This window comes from Salvelinus namaycush, chromosome 12, assembly GCF_016432855.1.
Source record: "Salvelinus namaycush isolate Seneca chromosome 12, SaNama_1.0, whole genome shotgun sequence".
Classification (NCBI taxonomy): domain Eukaryota; kingdom Metazoa; phylum Chordata; class Actinopteri; order Salmoniformes; family Salmonidae; genus Salvelinus; species Salvelinus namaycush.
The window spans coordinates 49822637-49841598 of NC_052318.1; the positions used below are offsets into that span (position 1 = coordinate 49822637).

General features: G+C 42.2%; 1 protein-coding gene across 1 annotated transcript in view; it reads left to right on the forward strand.

Annotated features, from left to right (window-relative positions):
* c12h11orf53 (chromosome 12 C11orf53 homolog) overlaps window positions 1–18962 on the forward strand; it is a 70956-nt gene that overhangs the window by 32872 nt on the left and 19122 nt on the right. The window contains exon 3 of the mRNA XM_039006185.1: window positions 13573–13798. Within this exon, the coding sequence (XP_038862113.1) occupies window positions 13573–13798 (226 nt within the window). The remainder of the gene's footprint in view (window positions 1–13572; window positions 13799–18962) is intronic.

The window sequence follows — 18962 nt, forward strand, 5'->3', positions numbered from 1 at the left end:
TCATATCAAGACATGCCTTATCTTAGAGATGAACGTTGTTGCTTCTCTCCATCATGAAAAGACACTTTAAACTGAAAATAAACTATTACGTGATGGTTTAATACAGATCATGTCTACAGAATTAGTTCATGTCTTTGGGGATTTTTTCTAGCCAGGACCAGTGTGATGAGATAACTGGGACTGTGGAACAAGATGGTACGAGTGCTAATTGCAAAGAGCGCCCGTAAACCACGCCCCCAGTGGGCAGATCTACAGTAGGCATGTTGCACTGGGACACATTTTAATATGGAGATTGACCTCTCACTTCACAATGGGTCCACGGTGGTTCTGTGTTGTTATGCTAATATGTTTGAGACAAGTTGGCAGTTAATTTTGTCTTTGACTTAATAAGTAAAATATCTTTGGGTAGGGTAACAGGGTTGGTTATGTTTCCTCTTGCCTCTAAAGAAATGTGTATTTAATGTTCATGTATTTTTATTGGTTGGTTCAATTCCGATGACAATAAGGCGTGTTGTTATTGGACCCGCTTGCAGATAGTGGGAGATCGCGAACGTCAAGTCTCCCCAGTATGAAAATGTGATGCAAGGGGTAGGTCACATTCTGAATACTGTATTCTATTTGTATATTTTACAATGTGTACAAGTTTGCTGTACATTCCTGATTTATACATGTGTGGGTATATGGTACCTGTTAGGGATTGAGGGGCTTTTTGGGATGTGCTTTGTTATATGATTGCTGTATATAAGTGTTAGCTAGCATGCACCGATGTAACGGTCACAAAAGCACACTGCTAACACAGTTGTTTTCATGCTACAAGCAACACAAACATTGGCACAGACACATGCATATACACACACACACACACGATAACATACACACTATACATACACATAGATTTAGTAATGTAGATATGTGGTAGTGGTGGAGTAGGGGCCTGAGGACACACAGTGTGTTCTGAAATCTGTGAATGTATTGTAATGTTGTATAATTGTATAAACTGCCTTAATTTTGCTGGACCCCAGGAAGAGTAGCTGCTGCTTCGGCAGCAGCTAATGGGGATCCATAATAAATACAAATACAAACATCATTAAGCCCTGCACAACTAACGTGCTGTTTCGTATTTAACTACAGGTATTTACACATGTTATATTTTGTATTTTGTTTAGGCCCAGTATGAAAATGTGATGCAAGGGATTTTACCATCGACAACCATCAACATCCTTAAGACCTGCACAACTAACGTGATGTTTCCTATTTAACCACAGATAATAAATAATGCTCAACTGCGACCACTGGCTGGGGGTGATTTCTTTGAACAAAACACAACACAAGGAGAGTATCTGTTACACGATAGCAAACAGTGAAACAATGAGATCCAGACAGTTCACACTAGAACATTTTCTGGGTGAGGAGGGTGTTGTTTACTTCCTGAATTATTTGGATTATCTGGTTATCCCCAGTGTTTGGAATAAATTGTGCTCGTTGATAAAACAGACCTGGGTTGCCTTTTCACACAGAGATTTATTTGACAAAGGTCCGCAGTGTGTCTGTGTGTGTAGTTTTATATTGGAGACATGTTTATAATTGCAGCGACTGTTATCTATTAATTTACTGTTAGGCTATAGTGTTTCTGAGTAGCAGCCATTGGTAGCAGCCAGGGAAACAACAACTTGTTCTCACTTTAGAGGATAGAACATTCCAATTTATCTGCATGACTGACACACTTTACCTGAATTTTTGGGATTATCTTGCTGATTAGGAAACAATGCTGATTAGGTGTAGACAAAGAAGAGCTCTCCAGTAGGTGTACAAAAACATTTTCTCAAAAGTGGGGTTACAAGTTTAGCAACTTTCAAAGCAGAATCACTTTCCCATTGTTGCTCAACTGTGGTGTATAATATACCATTTTCTAGCTCTGAGTCTCTACTTTTATCAAATGTAAAAATAAAAAAATAAAATTGAATTTTGCTACATAAGACCAGATCGAGGTAGTGGGTCACAAATAGCTAAAGTACAAAAGGGAAAAAAATAACATAAATATGGGTTGTATTTACAATGGTGTTTGTTCTTCAGTGGTTGCCCTTTTCTTGTGGCAGCAGGTCACAAATATTGCTACTGTGATGGCACAAAATTTGATTTGTTTTCTAAATCTTTGTGGGTCTGTGTAATCTGAGGGAAATATGTGTCTCTACTATACATTTGGCAGGTTAAGAAGTGCAGCTCAGTTTCCACCTCATTTTGTGGGCAGTGTGCAAATAGCTGGTTATCTCGAGAGCCAGGTCTGCCTACGGCGGCCACTCTCAATAGCAAGGCTATGCTCACTGAGTCTGTACATAGTCAAAGCTTTCCTTCATTTTGGCTCATTCACAGTGGTCAGGTATTCTGCCACTGTGTACTCTGTTTAGGGAAAATTAGCATTCCAGTTTGCTCAGTTTTTTGGTTATTTCTTTCCAATGTATAATTATATTTTAGTTTTTTCATGATTATTTGGGTCTAGTTACTGTCCTGAGACTCCGTGGGGTCTGTTTGTGAACAGAGCCCCGGGACCAGCTTGCTTAGGGGACTCTTCTCTTGGTTAATCTCTCTGTAGGTGATGGCTTTGTTATTGAAGGTTTGACACTCGCTTCCTTTTAGGTGGTTGTAGAATTTAACTGCTCTTTTCTGGATTTTGATAATTAGCGGGTCAATTATCATCCTAATTCTGCTCTGCATGCATTATTTGGAGTTCTACGTTGTACACAGAGGATGTTTTTGCAGAATTCTACATGCAGATTCTCAATTTGGAGTTTGTCCCATTTTGTGAATTCTTGGTTGGTGAGCATGAGAAGACTTTACCTTTGTTTTGGTTTGTTTGTTTTCAATTAGGATGTGCAGGGTGAATATGTGGTCTGTCGTATGGTAATTTGGTAAAAAGACAAATTTGACATTTGCTCAGCACGTTGTTTTCACTGAGGAAACGTATAAGTCTATTGTTAATGATAATGCAGTGGATTTTCCCAAGGTTGCTGTTGACGCATATCCCACGGTAGTTATTGGGGTCAAATTTGTCTCCACTTTTGTGGAATGATCAGTCCTTGGCTCCAAATATTGGGGATGATGCCAGAGCTGAGGATGATGTTAAAGAGTTTAAGTATAGCCAATTGGAATTTGTGGTCAATTTCATTTAGGATACCATTTTCTCCTGTAGTTCAGTCAATGTAATTGGAGAATCCAGTGGGTTCTGGAAGGTTTTAATAGCTAACTCAAAGATCATGATCATTGTATACATGTTTGCTGTTTGTTCTTTGTTATAGAGCCAAAAAGATTGTAAAAGTGGTATATCCAAACATCTCCATTTTGGATAGATAACGCTTTGTGTTGTTTGTTTAGTGTGTTACAATTTTCCCAGAAGTGGTTAGATTCTATCGATTCTTCAATTAAATTGAGCTGATTTCTGACATGCTGTTCCTTATTTTTTTCTTAGTCTATTTCTCTATTGTTTTAGTGATTCACCACAGTGAAGGCATAGGCTCAGGTTTTCCGAGATTCTATGTTTTAGGTTAGATACTTTTCTCAATTTCTTTCTTAGGCTTTTGCATTCTTCATCAAACCATTTGTCATTGTTGTTCATTTTCTTATAACAGGGCAGAATTACTATTCTTAAGAAACTACCAGGAAATGACTCATCATTGAGAATGTATAGGATCATCTACAGTGCCTTCAGAAAGTATTCATATGAATTTGTAATTTTCTGTCAATGATCTAAACCAAATACAGTAATGTCAAAGTGGAAGAAAAATTCTTCCATTTGTAAAAAATAAAAAAATAAAAAATAAAACACAAAAATATCTTGATTAGATAAGCATTCAACCCGAAGTCAATATACAGTATGTTAGAATCACTTTTGGCAGCGATTACAGCTGTATCTTTGTGGGTAAGTCTCTAAGAGCTTTCCACACCTGGATTGTGCAACATATTATAGAATTTCTAAGCAAACAGCTGGAGGCAGGGCTTTCTCCCATAGAGCTCAATTTTTATGGAATGGCCTGCCAATCCATATGAGAGATGCAGACTCGGTCTCATACTTGAAGTCTTTACTGAAGACTCCTCTTGTCAGTAGGTACTATGAGAGTGAAGTCTGGCCTAGGGTTGCGAAGATGAGCGTCAAGGCACTAGAGTGATGAACCGCCCTTGCTGTCTCTGCCTGGCCGGCTCCCCTCTCTCCACTGAGATTCTCTGCCTTTGACCCGATTACGGGAGCCGAGTCACTGGCTTTCTCCCCTCCCAGAGGACCTGAGCCCTAGGACCATGCCTCAGGACTACCTGGCCTGAAGACTCCTGGCTGTCCCCATCCCCAGTCCACCTGGTAGTGCTGCTGATACAGTTTCTGCTCTTTTGCCTGTGGCTATGGAACCCTGACCTGTTCACCAGATGTGCTACCATGTCGTGCCGCTGCTCCAGTTTCAACTGTTCTGACTGCAGCTGTGGAGCGCTGACCCATTCACTGGACGTGCTACCTTCTACCGGACCTGCTGTTTTTGACTCTCTCCCTCTCTCTCCCTCCCTCTCTACCGCACCTGATGTCTCAACCATTGAATGCTCATCTATGAAAAGCCAACTGACCTGTTGCATCTGCTATAACCCTGCAGGTCATCTATGAACATCTTGAAAAACGATCTGGCCTTAATGGCCATGTATTTTTAGAATCTCTATACCCAGAAGAGGACTGGCCACTCCTCAGAGCTTGGTTCCGCTCTAGGTATCTTCCTAGGTGCCTGCATTCTCTGGAGTTTTTCCTAGCCACCGTGCTTCTACATCGGCATTGCTTGCTCTCTGGGGTTTTATAGGCTCAGTTTCTGTATAAGCACTTTGTGACAGCTGCTGATGTAAAAGGTCTTTATTAAATAACCATTTTCAGGTCTTGATTTCAATAAAAACTGTAAGTCAGCCACCCAGGAACATTCATTGTCTTCGTGGTAAGCAACTGCAGTGTCGATTTGGCCTTGTGTTTTAGGTTATTGTCCAGCTGAGAAGTGAATTCCTCTCCCAGTGTCTGGTGGAAAGCAGACTGAACCAGGTTTTCCTGTATAATTTTGCCTGTGTTTTAGCTACATTCCATTTATTTTTGATCCTGAAAAATACCCCAGTCCTTACAAGCATACACATAACATGATGCAGCCACTATGCTTGAACCTATGGAGATTGTACTCAGTAATCTGTTGTATTAGATTTGCCCCTCTTTCAGGACAAAAAGTGAATTGCTTTGCCACAATTTTAGCAGTATTATTTTATTGTCTTGGAAACAGGATGCATGTTTTGGAATATTTTTATTCTGTAAAGGCTTCTTTCTTTTAACTCTGTCAATTAGGTTAGTATTGTGGAGTAACTACAATGTTGTTGATCCATCCTCCGTTTTCTCCAATCACAGCCATTAAACTCTGTAACTGTTTTAAAGTCCCCATTGGCCTCATGGTGAAATCCCTGAGTGGTATCCTTCCTCACCGGCAACTGAGTTAGGATGAATGCCTGTATCTTTGTAGTGACTGGGTGTATTGATACACCATCCAAACTTTTATTAATAACTTCACCACGCCCAAAGGGATATTCAATGTCTGCTTTTTTATTTTTACTCATCTACCAATAAAATTGAAAAACATAATTCCAGTCTGATATTATGGGGTATTGTGTGTAGGCCAGTGACCAAAATAATCAATTTAATCGATTTTAAATTCAGGCTGTAAAACAAAATGTGGAAAAAGTCAAGGGTTTTGAATACATTCTGAAGGCACTGTATGTTGAGTATCAAGAGTTGAGGGTACCGATTTCTTTAACTTTTCCATGATTTTAGTGAGTATAGATTGTATTTTCTTATCACCATAGAAGAGAAGAATAATGGTACCTGTGTGGTTACTGCTGATTCATCCAAACAACCATATATTCTTTAAAGAAATAACTCTAAAAGTAGGTCACTTTGTTCTAACAAACAAAAAATGTCTGGCTCCCTTCCATCAACAAACTATCTTTTTCCTCTGGCAGTATTAGGATGGAGAATGTTCTACTGTCAAACAGGTTGCTACAACAGTGAGCAAAGTGTCTGTATATACTTTATGTCTAACTTGTCAAGGCTCCTGGATTTGATGTTCTTACACCTTCTCGTGTAGCCTGGTTAAACCAGACCGAACGCTATGAATGCATTGAACAAACCTTCCATTTGCAGCAAACACGTTCCCCAGTAACAATTTTCAGTTGGATGATTTGAATGAGTTTAGACTCAAAACAGACACTTACGTTCATCACACACTACCTTCTCAGACTGTTAGCTAACACAAAACAACGGAATATATTTGCTAAGGTTAGACTGAACGCTGTGAACGCCAGACTGAAGCCAGGTTAAACCAGACGGAACATTGTGAGCGCAATGTTCAGTCTGCTTTAACCAGGCTTCCTCATCAGATCAATGACTACAAGGTTACAGGATATAATTCCATTGAGGACAATGCTATAGCTGTGGTATATTATTAGGTAAGATACCGCAATGCATGTGATATCCTAATAAAAGCTATTGATGAAACAGATGAGGTAATGTGCTTTAGACAGACTCTTAAAGACATGATAAGAGGACGTCATATCAAGACATTCCTTATCTTAGAGATGAACGTTGTTGCTTCTCTCCATCATGAAAAGACACTTTAAACTGAAAATAAACTATTACGTGATGGTTTAATACAGATCATGTCTACAGAATTAGTTCATGTCTTTGGGGATTTTTTCTAGCCAGGACCAGTGTGATGAGATAACTGGGACTGTGGAACAAGATGGTACGAGTGCTAATTGCAAAGAGCGCCCGTAAACCACGCCCCCAGTGGGCAGATCTACAGTAGGCATGTTGCACTGGGACACATTTTAATATGGAGATTGACCTCTCACTTCACAATGGGTCCACGGTGGTTCTGTGTTGTTATGCTAATATGTTTGAGACAAGTTGGCAGTTAATTTTGTCTTTGACTTAATAAGTAAAATATCTTTGGGTAGGGTAACAGGGTTGGTTATGTTTCCTCTTGCCTCTAAAGAAATGTGTATTTAATGTTCATGTATTTTTATTGGTTGGTTCAATTCCGATGACAATAAGGCGTGTTGTTATTGGACCCGCTTGCAGATAGTGGGAGATCGCGAACGTCAAGTCTCCCCAGTATGAAAATGTGATGCAAGGGGTAGGTCACATTCTGAATACTGTATTCTATTTGTATATTTTACAATGTGTACAAGTTTGCTGTACATTCCTGATTTATACATGTGTGGGTATATGGTACCTGTTAGGGATTGAGGGGCTTTTTGGGATGTGCTTTGTTATATGATTGCTGTATATAAGTGTTAGCTAGCATGCACCGATGTAACGGTCACAAAAGCACACTGCTAACACAGTTGTTTTCATGCTACAAGCAACACAAACATTGGCACAGACACATGCATATACACACACACACACACGATAACATACACACTATACATACACATAGATTTAGTAATGTAGATATGTGGTAGTGGTGGAGTAGGGGCCTGAGGACACACAGTGTGTTCTGAAATCTGTGAATGTATTGTAATGTTGTATAATTGTATAAACTGCCTTAATTTTGCTGGACCCCAGGAAGAGTAGCTGCTGCTTCGGCAGCAGCTAATGGGGATCCATAATAAATACAAATACAAACATCATTAAGCCCTGCACAACTAACGTGCTGTTTCGTATTTAACTACAGGTATTTACACATGTTATTTTTTGTATTTTGTTTAGGCCCAGTATGAAAATGTGATGCAAGGGATTTTACCATCGACAACCATCAACATCCTTAAGACCTGCACAACTAACGTGATGTTTCCTATTTAACCACAGATAATAAATAATGCTCAACTGCGACCACTGGCTGGGGGTGATTTCTTTGAACAAAACACAACACAAGGAGAGTATCTGTTACACGATAGCAAACAGTGAAACAATGAGATCCAGACAGTTCACACTAGAACATTTTCTGGGTGAGGAGGGTGTTGTTTACTTCCTGAATTATTTGGATTATCTGGTTATCCCCAGTGTTTGGAATAAATTGTGCTCGTTGATAAAACAGACCTGGGTTGCCTTTTCACACAGAGATTTATTTGACAAAGGTCCGCAGTGTGTCTGTGTGTGTAGTTTTATATTGGAGACATGTTTATAATTGCAGCGAATGTTATCTATTCATTTACTGTTAGGCTATAGTGTTTCTGAGTAGCAGCCATTGGTAGCAGCCAGGGAAATAACAACTTGTTCTCACTTTAGAGGATAGAACATTCCAATTTATCTGCATGACTGGCGCACTTTACCTGAATTTTTGGGATTATCTTGACAACCGAACAACGCTACTTATTTTGCTTGACTAGATGTTGAAATAAATGGTGTTTCTTTGAAAAGATTGGCCTGGCTGAGAATAGAACAATCAGACATAGAACAGCCTTGTTCCACGGCCCGAGTTATCTCATCACACCGGTCGCAGAGATAGCTTATTTGTATATGCATCCATTTTCCTGTCAAATTAAGGTGAAATTCTTACCACAACAGTGAAATCACTTTTCTGGCGCTGTCTCTTACTGTAACAAGTGATGTAGTGGTAAAAAAAAATAGGTGGGTAAAATCTGATCGCCGGTTGTGGGTTGAAAAAGGTAATGCTTCCTACAAAGGTAGGTAAACTTTTTGGCAAAAGAAAAAAGATGGGTAAACTTTGTTTACTTGCATTTACCCTCCACTACTCCATTGACTGTAACATGCACTTACTCATACTGTCATCTGATGTTTGCCCCCGTTGCCAGGAAACTATCCACGTACCTTGGAGCTGAGTGCAGAGAGAGAGAGCCAGGCAGGAAGCTACTGTGTCTGTCTCCTCAGAGAGTTTGTAAAGGTGAGAAGGATTAAATGTCCTGGTGACGAAGTCTCTCCCTCAAAACCCTTTTTTTCCCTCACTACGATATCTCAAACATAGACGATGTTGATATGATGATGACACCCAGTTATGTTCAGCCCAAATCAAACTGAGGTCATTGTCAGCTGCTGACGTCTTAAATCTGACATGATTATACTACGAGTAATTCTATTATGATTTATATGAAATCAACATCAGGCTTCTAAAGGGAACATTGTATTGTATCAAGACAGTAGCCTGGTTCCAGATCTGTTTGAGCTGTGTTGCCAACTATTATCGTCTTTGGCATGACAATGACCATAGGAGTTGGTTGACAAGACAGCACAAACACAGCTGGGACCAGGCTCTCAAAACAGTGTCCCCTCAGGTCAATAATCTCCTGGCTGCTTTGGCTGTGTTTTTATGAAAAGTAACATATATTTGTGTAATAGACTTTTAATCTGATATACTGGATCCAATTGAGTATTTCTCCAACATTTCATAAACTACAGTATAATTTCATAACACCTATCAAGGTTTCAAATGGATTTCAACAGATGTTAGATAATAAACATTTGGATCACATATCATGCTTGATTTATAGGGAGCTACTTTTGTGGGCCTCAAGCTCAACTGGCACAATGTCTTTTCCATTGTCACAGAGCAGCGGTGTGATTTTTCATTAGGACAATTGTCCTTTATTTCGCTTGACAAGGATTAAGTATCTCATAACTGTGTCCTAATGTTGCTGATAGCCTATATATATATATATATATATATATTGTTGTATGTTCCATTCTTTCATGAGTAGTATGCGCAGAGATTTTTTGAAAACATTGCTGTTTTCCATTGCACATTTGTAGTGTGATATGATCATTTGTGACGACCTGACACAAATGACAACATCACACAATAACAGTGCTATTTTCCAACAGATCTGAATTTGTAACTGGGGGTGTGGTTGAAAATCTAGAGAGCTGCCCTTCTAATCAAGGTGAGCTGCTGTCAACAGGTGAAATATTGGACATAGAGAGGACAATACAGCCAATTACAGTGCCGTCAGAAAGTATTCACACCCCTTGACTTTTTCCACATTTTACTGTGTTACAAAGTTGGATTAAAATATATTTAATTGTCATAGAATTTTTATTTTTGTATTTTCTTTAAACACTAATATATCTTCATTACATAAGTATTCAACCCCCTGAGTCAATACATGTTAAAATCACCATTGGCAGTGATTGCAGCTGTGAGTATTTCTGGATAAGTCTCTAAGAGCTTTGCAAACCTGGATTGTACAATATTTGCACATTATTCTTTTAAAAAGTCTTCAAGCTTCGTCAAGTTGGCTGTTGATCATTACTAGACAGCCATTTTGAAGTCTTGCCAGGCCACTCAGGAACATTCAATGTTGTCTTGGTAAGCAACTCCAGTGTATATTTGGCCTTGTGTTTTACGTTATCGTCCTGCTAAAAGGTGAAATTGTCTCCCAGTGTCTGTTGGAAAGCAGACAGAACCAGGTTTTCCTCTAGGATTTTGTCTGTGCTTAGCTTCTTGTGGCTGAGATCCCTCAAATTCCTCAAACATACAAGTATCTTATACCATTTTAAAGGTAATCTTGTTGTTAATCCCACCACAGTGTCCGATTTCAAAAAGGCTTTACAGCGAAAGCACCACAAACGATTATGTTAGGTCACCGCCAAGTCACAGAAAAACACAGCCATTTTTCCAGCCAAAGACAGGAGTCGCAAAAAGCAGAAATAGATATAAAATTAATCACTAACCTTTGATGATCTTCATCAGATGACACTCATAGGACTTCATGTTACACAATACATGTATGTTTTGTTCGGTAAAGTTCATATTTATATAAAAAAAATCGCAGTATACATTGGCGCGTTATGTTCAGTAGTTCCAAAAACATCCGGTGATTTTGCAGAGAGCCACATCAATTTCCAGAAATACTCATAATAAACGTTGATCAAAGATACAAGTATTATACATGGAATTTTAGATCCACTTCTCCTTAATGCAACAGCTGTGTCAGATTCCGAAAAAGCAAACCATGCAATAATCTGAGTACAGCGCTCAGAGCCCAATCACGACAAAAAGATATCCGCCATATTGTGCAGTCAACAGAAGTCAGAAATAACATTATAAAAATTCACTTACCTTTGATGATCTTCATCAGAATGCACTCACAGGAATCCCAGTTCCACAATAAATGTTTGTTTTGTTCGATAATGTCCATCATTTATGTCCAAATAGCTACTTTTGTTAGCGCGTTTTGTAAACAAATCCAAAGTCATGAAGCGCGTTCACTAGGAGCAGACGAAATGTCAAAAGGTTCCGTTACAGTCCGTAGAAACATGTCAAACGATGTATAGAATCAATCTTTAGGATGTTTTTAACATAAATCTTCAATAATGTTCCAACCGGAGAATTCCTTTGTCTTCAGAAAAGCAAATGGAACAGAGCTCGCTCTCACATGAACGAGCGTCACGAGCTCAAAGCATTCTGCCAGACCTCTGACTCATTCCCCTCTACCAATAGGAGCCCTTATTTGTAAGGCATTGAAAAACCTCCCCAATCTTTATGGTTGAATCCATGTTTCAAACGTACTGCTAGACTGAGGGACCTTACAGATAATTGTGTACAGAGATGAGGTAGTCATGCAAAAATCATGTTAAACACTATTATTTCACACAGAGTGAGTCCATGCAACTTATGTGAATTTTAACTCCCGAACTTATTTAGGCTTGCCATAACAACTATACTTATTTAACTCAAGACTTTTTCAACTTTTCATTTTTTATTCATTTATAAAAACATAATTCCCCTTTGACATTATGGGGTATTGTGTGTAGGCCAGTGACACACAATCTCAATATAATCCATTTTAAATTCAGGGTGTAACACAGTAAAATGTGCTAAAAGTCAAGGGCTGTGATACCTTTTGAAGACAGTGTAATATACTGTAGGTATTTAGAAAAAATCTTATGCATCTCCTAAAGCAGTGGTCATGGTCACCAACCTTTTCTGAGTCACGTTCTTTTTTTCACGACTTGAAAAATGTAAGCCTATGCAACATTAACCTAATAAAAATGTAAGAATGAGGTTTGTGCAGTAGACCTAATACATTATCACAGCATATTGGCTATGCTTGGCCTGCCAATTGTCACGCCCTGACCTTAGATATCTCTGTTTTCTATATATTTTGGTTAGGTCAGGGTGTGACTAGGGTGGGTACTCTAGTTTTTGTATGTCATGGGGGTTTTGTATGTCTATGTTGGCCTGATAGGGTTCCCAATCAGAGACAGCTGTTTATCGTTGTCTCTTATTGGGGATCATATTTAGGTAGCCATTTTCCTCATTTGTGTTGTGGGATCTTGTCTACATTGAGTTGCCTGAGTGCATACAAGTAGCTTCATGTTTCGTTTGTTCTTTATTGTTTTGTTTTGGTGAGTTTCAGTTCATTAAAATATGTGGAACTCTACTCACGCTGCGCCTTGGTCTCATCATTATGACAAACGTGACAGAAGATCCTACCACCAACGGACCAAGCAGCGTGTTCAAGAGGAGCAGGGATCCTGGGCACGGGAGAAAAGAGAGTGGAGGACATCCTGGACCTGGGAGGAGGTAATGGCAGGGGACAAGACCCTGCCATGGAAGCAGGCGGAGGCAGCGAAAGAGGAACGGCGACGATACGAGGGGACACGACCAGCACGGAAGCCCGAGAGGCAGCTCCAAAAAATGTTTGGGGGGGCACACAGAGAGATTGTCGGAGGTAGGGCTTAGACCTGAGCCAACTCCCCGTGCTTACCGTGGGGAGCGTGTGACTGGTCAGGCACCGTGTTATGCAGTGATGCGCACGGTGTCTCCAGTGCGCATTCATAGCCCGGTGCGCTCTATTCCAGCTCTCCGCATTTGCCTCGCTAGAATGGGCATCCAGCCAGGACGGGTTATGCCGGCTCAGCGCTCCTGGTCTCCAGTACACCTCTTCGGACCAGGCTATCCTGCGCCGGCTCTACGTACTGTAACGCCAGTACGCCTTCACAGCCCAGTGCGTCCTGTGCCAGCGCCCCGCTCTTATCGAGCTAAAGTGAGCATCCAGCCAGGACGCATTGTGCCAGCTCTACGCTCCAGACCTCCAGTGCGCCTCCACAGTCCAGTACGTCCTGTGCCTCCTCTCCGCACTCGCCCTGAGGTGCGTGTCATCAGCCCGGTGCCACCTGTACCGGTCCCACGCATCAGGTCTCTGGTGCGCATCCACAGTCCAGTATGTCCTGTGCCTCTTCCCCGCACTCGCCCTGAGGTGCGTGTCATCAGCCCGGTGCCACCTGTACCGATCCCACGCATCAGGCCTCCAGTGCGCCTCCACAGTCCAGAGCATCCGGCGACAGTTCCCAGTCCAGAGCTTCCGGTGACAGTTCCCAGTCCAGAGCTTCCGGCGACATTTCACAGTCCGGAACCTTCAACGACGGTCTACGGTCCGGAACCTCCAACGACGGGCCACGGTCCGGAACCTCCAACGACGGGCCACGGTCCGGAACCTCCAACGACGGGCCACGGTCCGGAACCTCCAACGACGGGCCAAGGTCCGGAACCTCCAACGACGGGCCAAGGTCCGGAACCTCCAACGACGGGCTACGGTGCGGAACCTCCTGAGACGGTCAGCGGTCAGGAACCTCCAGAGACGGTCAGCGGTCAGGAACCTCCAGAGACGGTCCGCGGTCAGGAACCTCCAGAGACGGTCCGCGGTCAGGAACCTCCAGAGACGGTCCACGGTCAGGAACCTCCAGAGACGGTCCACGGTCAGGAACCTCCAGAGACGGTCCACGGTCAGGAACCTCCAGAGACGGTCCACGGTCAGGAACCTCCAGCGACGGTCCACGGTCAGGAACCTCCAGCGACGGTCCACGGTCAGGAACCTCCAGCGACGGTCCACGGTCCGGAACCTCCAGCGACGGTCCACGGTCCGGAACCTCCAGCGACGGTCCACGGTCCGGAACCTCCAGCGACGGTCCACGGTCCGGAACCTCCAGCGACGGTCCACTGTCCGGAACCTCCAGCGACGGTCCACAGTCCGGGGCCTCCAGCGACGGTCCCCAGTCCGGGGCCTCCAGCGACGGTCCCCAGTCCGGGGCCTCCAGCGACGGTCCCCAGTCCGGGGCCTCCAGCGACGAGCTGCAGTCCAGAGTCTTCAGCGATGAGCTGCAGTCCAGAGCCTCCAGCGGTGGTTCCCAGTTCTGAGCCTCCGGCGATGATCCACAGTCCGGTTCCTCCGGCAACGATCCACGGTCCAGTTCCACAGAAGCGGAGGGATCAGTGTAGGGAGCGGGGAGTACGCCCCGAACCGGAGCCGCCACCGAGGGTAGATGCCCACCCGGACACTCCCCTATTGGTTCCGTTTTGCGGCCGGGAGTCCGCACCTTTTTTTCCGGGAGGGTACTGTCACGCCCTGACCTTAGATATATCTGTTTTCTATATATTTTGGTTAGGTCAGGGTGTGACTAGGGTAGGTACTCTAGTTTTGTATGTCTAGGGGGTTTTGTATGTATATGTTGGCCTGATATGGTTCCCAATCAGAGACAGCTGTTTATCGTTGTCTCTGATTGGGGATCATATTTAGGTAGCCATTTTCCTCATTTGTGTTCGAGCTTTGATAACAAAATAGATCAGTTGTTGTATCACTTGCGAGGCACAGTGGAGTATAAATTGAAATAATTAAAAATAATTTTACTGGACTGATGGTACCTGCATCTGATGGTCAGTCTCAGCAGAGGGAGAGAGCAGCAGAGGGTCCGTCTCTCACGGTCCCTGCTCTCTCCTTTCCTCTGGTGAGACTGACCAGAGAGAGGGAACATGTCTTCCACTTGATAGCGAAACTCGCGTAGCACACATTACTTCTGCTTCTTGCACAAATTCATGTTGTTCCTATGACCAAAGAAAGTGAAATATTCCTCAATATTAAAATAGAAACAATGAGCTGCTAAAAAATTTAAAAGCAGGCCTATCGATACACTTGGCTTCTCATTAATTGCAGATGCAGTGCTGGTTGTAGTGACAGTAGGGAGAAGTGCATTTTATGTTTTGTTTTTAGTGCTGAATAAAAACTTAAACATGAACTCACTAATAAAAACAGCAGCTCTTTGCTGTATTCTTTGAAAGTCACGCTCTGGTCATGATTTAAAAGTTCTGAAACATCACGTGGGGTAGTATCAAACTTTGCTGTCAGGTCATGGAAACTGTAGGAATGGTGATTTGAGCTATCCGATTGGCCAGCACAGTAGGCGCACTTGATTTAGCTCTCCTGGTTCACCGGGTAGGCAGAGTTAGTCCCATCAGACAAATTAAATGGTTAAAAATGGGAACACTTTGCATACCCGGCATGCAGGCCTTCTGAATAAAGTGCACCTACCGCCAACTGCGCAAGACAAATTGCCAAGGCTTTATCGTTGGCTTTTCTACAGAAATGTTTGGTGATTGACAAGGAATGCCTTGAAGATCGATCAGTCGATCGATTGACCGGTTGGTGACCACTGTCCTAAAGATGCAATCTTAACCACCAGACGAAATAGGGCTCAGTTTCTAATGTTGTGGGGACTGACCTACTGTAACTTCCCTGTCACCAACTTCCTTGACATCTTCCTTCTCTACCAGCAACCCCAGCAGCTGATAGAATGTATAAAAGGATACCCATTAAAACCTATCACTTATTTTTTGCTCTGAAAATAACTGGAATTGCCAAACCCCAAAAAAGTCTGTCTGACTATTAAATGTTGAGAAAAAATTCTAATGACCGAAAATTGAAATATCCCTATTGTTCTCTTTTTAAAGAGACAAATACTTTGTTCCTTTGATGGAACAAACTTCCAACAGTTGACCTGAATATAAGAGTCAACATTTGAAGAAAAATAAAGGTGTTGTAGGAACAGGTGCATTGCACCCAGTAGCGGTGCGTAAAATCACTGGGGAAGCCAGAAAAAAAAGCCATATTGCAACCTGTGTGATAATTGCGTTGTTGTTCCCTCTATCTCTGCCTGAAGGTTCATAACATTTTAAATCTATCACTCAACTTCTTCAACACCATCCCCCAGCTAATTGTCACCCTCCAATAAACACTCCCTGATCCTGTTACATAAATACACTATAACCCAGACAGGGGCCAACATAATCCTTACTCAGACAGGGGTAATGCAAAGATAGACCTTGTCGTGTGTGTCCTTGTCTTACACCCAGTAGGGCCTCCAACTTCTGCCAGTCACTATGGCGGTGTCTGTCTTACTTTAAGTCCTTGTTTTACATTAAATCCACAAAACAACAAAGCTAAAAGTCGTCTAAGATTAAGTGCAACGATATGTGATGGCATGGGATCTATATTTATTAGGGCCTGTCACTTCTCAGACAGTCACAATGGCTGTGATAGTCCCCTCTTACTGTAAATACACAAAACAAGCAAAGCTAAAGTCATCGAAGCTTAATGAAACAATATGATGATGGGATTGGATCTACATTTCTATCTTTATACATCCAGTGAAGCCCATTTACTGGATTATAGTAAAATAATAGCACAAGACCAGTAGCGTAGTGAAGGGTATATGCAGGTATACGCCACATTGTGTATACTCACTTCTTAATCCCCACAATGGGTATCAAAGTGGTATAGTGGAGGTACACGCTGTATCAATTAATAATGCAGATGTAACAGATCAGAATGTTTAGCTTAAAATGTTAATGAACTATTATTTCCTCACACTTGAAGTGCAGAAATGTGCACACGGCAGTAGGCCTACAAGCAAATGTTCCAAAATGCAATTTGTGGGAAAACACCGTTCTCAAATGTGCACTGCACATGCGAGCAGTTTCATGGACAGAGATGGAACAACTATCATGGGTAACCAATACGACTAGGATAATGCCTTTGCCTGCTAGACAATGAAAGAAAGTTGATTTGAAAACCAATACAACAGGAGAGCGCATAGGAGGAAGTCTTTATAAAATGATTACCTCCATGTTTCTATGGTGGGATTTTGGCTAGGCTACATTGAAGCGAAGATATTCTTCATAGTAAAACGTCCAGGTTTCAAACAAATAAGGAACAGGAAAAATATAGTGAGGCTAATGATAGGCCTAACCGTCTTCTGGTAGATGGAAAGGCTTTCCCAAAAACATTCTCAATTAAATGTTAAATAGCTAGAAATTAGCCTATGCTTACCTGGCAGAATGATATCAGGATTATTATTATATCGACGGGGACAGAAGTGGAGCGGGTCAAGAGTTTTGAGTTCCTTGGTGTCCACATCACCGAGAAACTATCAGGGTCTAACACACCAACACAGAGGGTACAACAACACATTTTCCCCCTCAGGAGACTGAAAAGATTTGGCATGAGTCCCCAGATCCTCAAAAAGTTCTACAGCTACACCATCTCGACTGGTTGCATCACTGCTTGGTATGGCAACTGCATGGCGCTACAGAGGGTAGTGCAAACGGCCCAGTACATCACTGGGGCCAAGCTTCCTGACATCCAGGACCTACTGTATATACTAGGCGGTGTCAGGTGTCAGAGGAAGGCCCCAAAAAATTGTCAAAGACTCCAGTCACCCAAGTCATAGACTGTTCTCTCTGCTACCGCACAGCAAGCGGTACCAGAGTGCCAAGTCTAGTGCCAAGAAGCTCCTTAACAGCTTCTACCCCAAGCCATAAGTCTACTCAACAACTAAACTAATCAAATGGCCACCCAGACTATTTACATTGACCCCCCCATTACGGGGAACTGCATTGTTGGTTAAGGGCTTGTAAGTAAGCATTTCACGGTAAGGTCTACACCTGTTGTATTACGCGCATGTGACAAATACAATTTGATTTGGATCTCAAGTGCACAACAGAAATATCGCTAACCAAACAACAGTGCAGGTGCCTGCACAGTTGAATTAACTATACTCAAAACTGTAAATATCGTAGATTTTTTTCCAGACCTCAAAAGTGATCTCCTAATGTGGTTTAATTAAGCATGGTTGTAGAATTGTTGTAGAACATCCAATTTTGTTGTTTTCTATTAATAAAGTGTGACTTGCAAAAATAATGAAAAATCAGAACCCTGTGAATTTCTGAATCAGCTGACAGCGTAATTTATCTAATTCAAAAGTAGCCCTACTATTAGCCTGATTGCACAGAACAGCTTGGGTTGGCCTGACTGTGAAAGACCAATATGGGATTTATCATTTTTTGGTCTTTTAGAGTGTATAGTGTATTCGGAAAGTATTCAGACCCCTAGACATTTTCCACATTTTGTTACCTTCCAGCCTTATTCTAAAATGGATTAAATAATTTTTTCCCCTCATCAATCTACACACAATACCCCATAATGACAAAGAAAATAAATACAACTGGTAATATGACATTTACATAACTATTCAGACCCTTTACTCAGCGATTACAGCCTCAATTCTTCTTGGATATGGTGCTACAGCTTGGCTCACCTGTATTTGGCGAGTGTCTACCATTCTTTGGCCCAGTCTGAGGTCCTGAGCTCTCTGGAGCAGCTTTTCGTCAAGGATCTCTCTGTACTTTGCTCTATTAATCTTTCCCTCGATCCTGACTCCCAGTCCCTGCCACTGAAAAACATACACACAGCATGATGCTGCCACCACCATGCTTCACCGTAGAGATGGTTCCAGGTTTCCTCCAGACGTGACACTTGACATTCAGGCCAAAAGTTTCAATCTGAGTTTCATCAGACCAGAGAATCTTGGTTTTCATGGTCTGAGAGTCCTTTAGGTGCCTTTTGGCAAACTCTAAGCAGGCTATCATGTGCCTTTTACTGAGGAGTGGCTTTCATCTGTCCACTCTACCATAAAGGCCTGATTGGTGGAGTGCTGCAGAGATGGTTGTCCTTCTGGAAGGTTCTCCCATCTCCACAGAGGAACTCTGGAGCTCTGTCAGAGTGACCATCAGATTCTTGGTCACCTCCCTGGCCAAGGCCCTTCTCCCCCAATTGCTCAGTTTGGCCAGGCGGCCAGCTCTAGGAAGAGTCTTGGTGGTTCCAAACTTCTT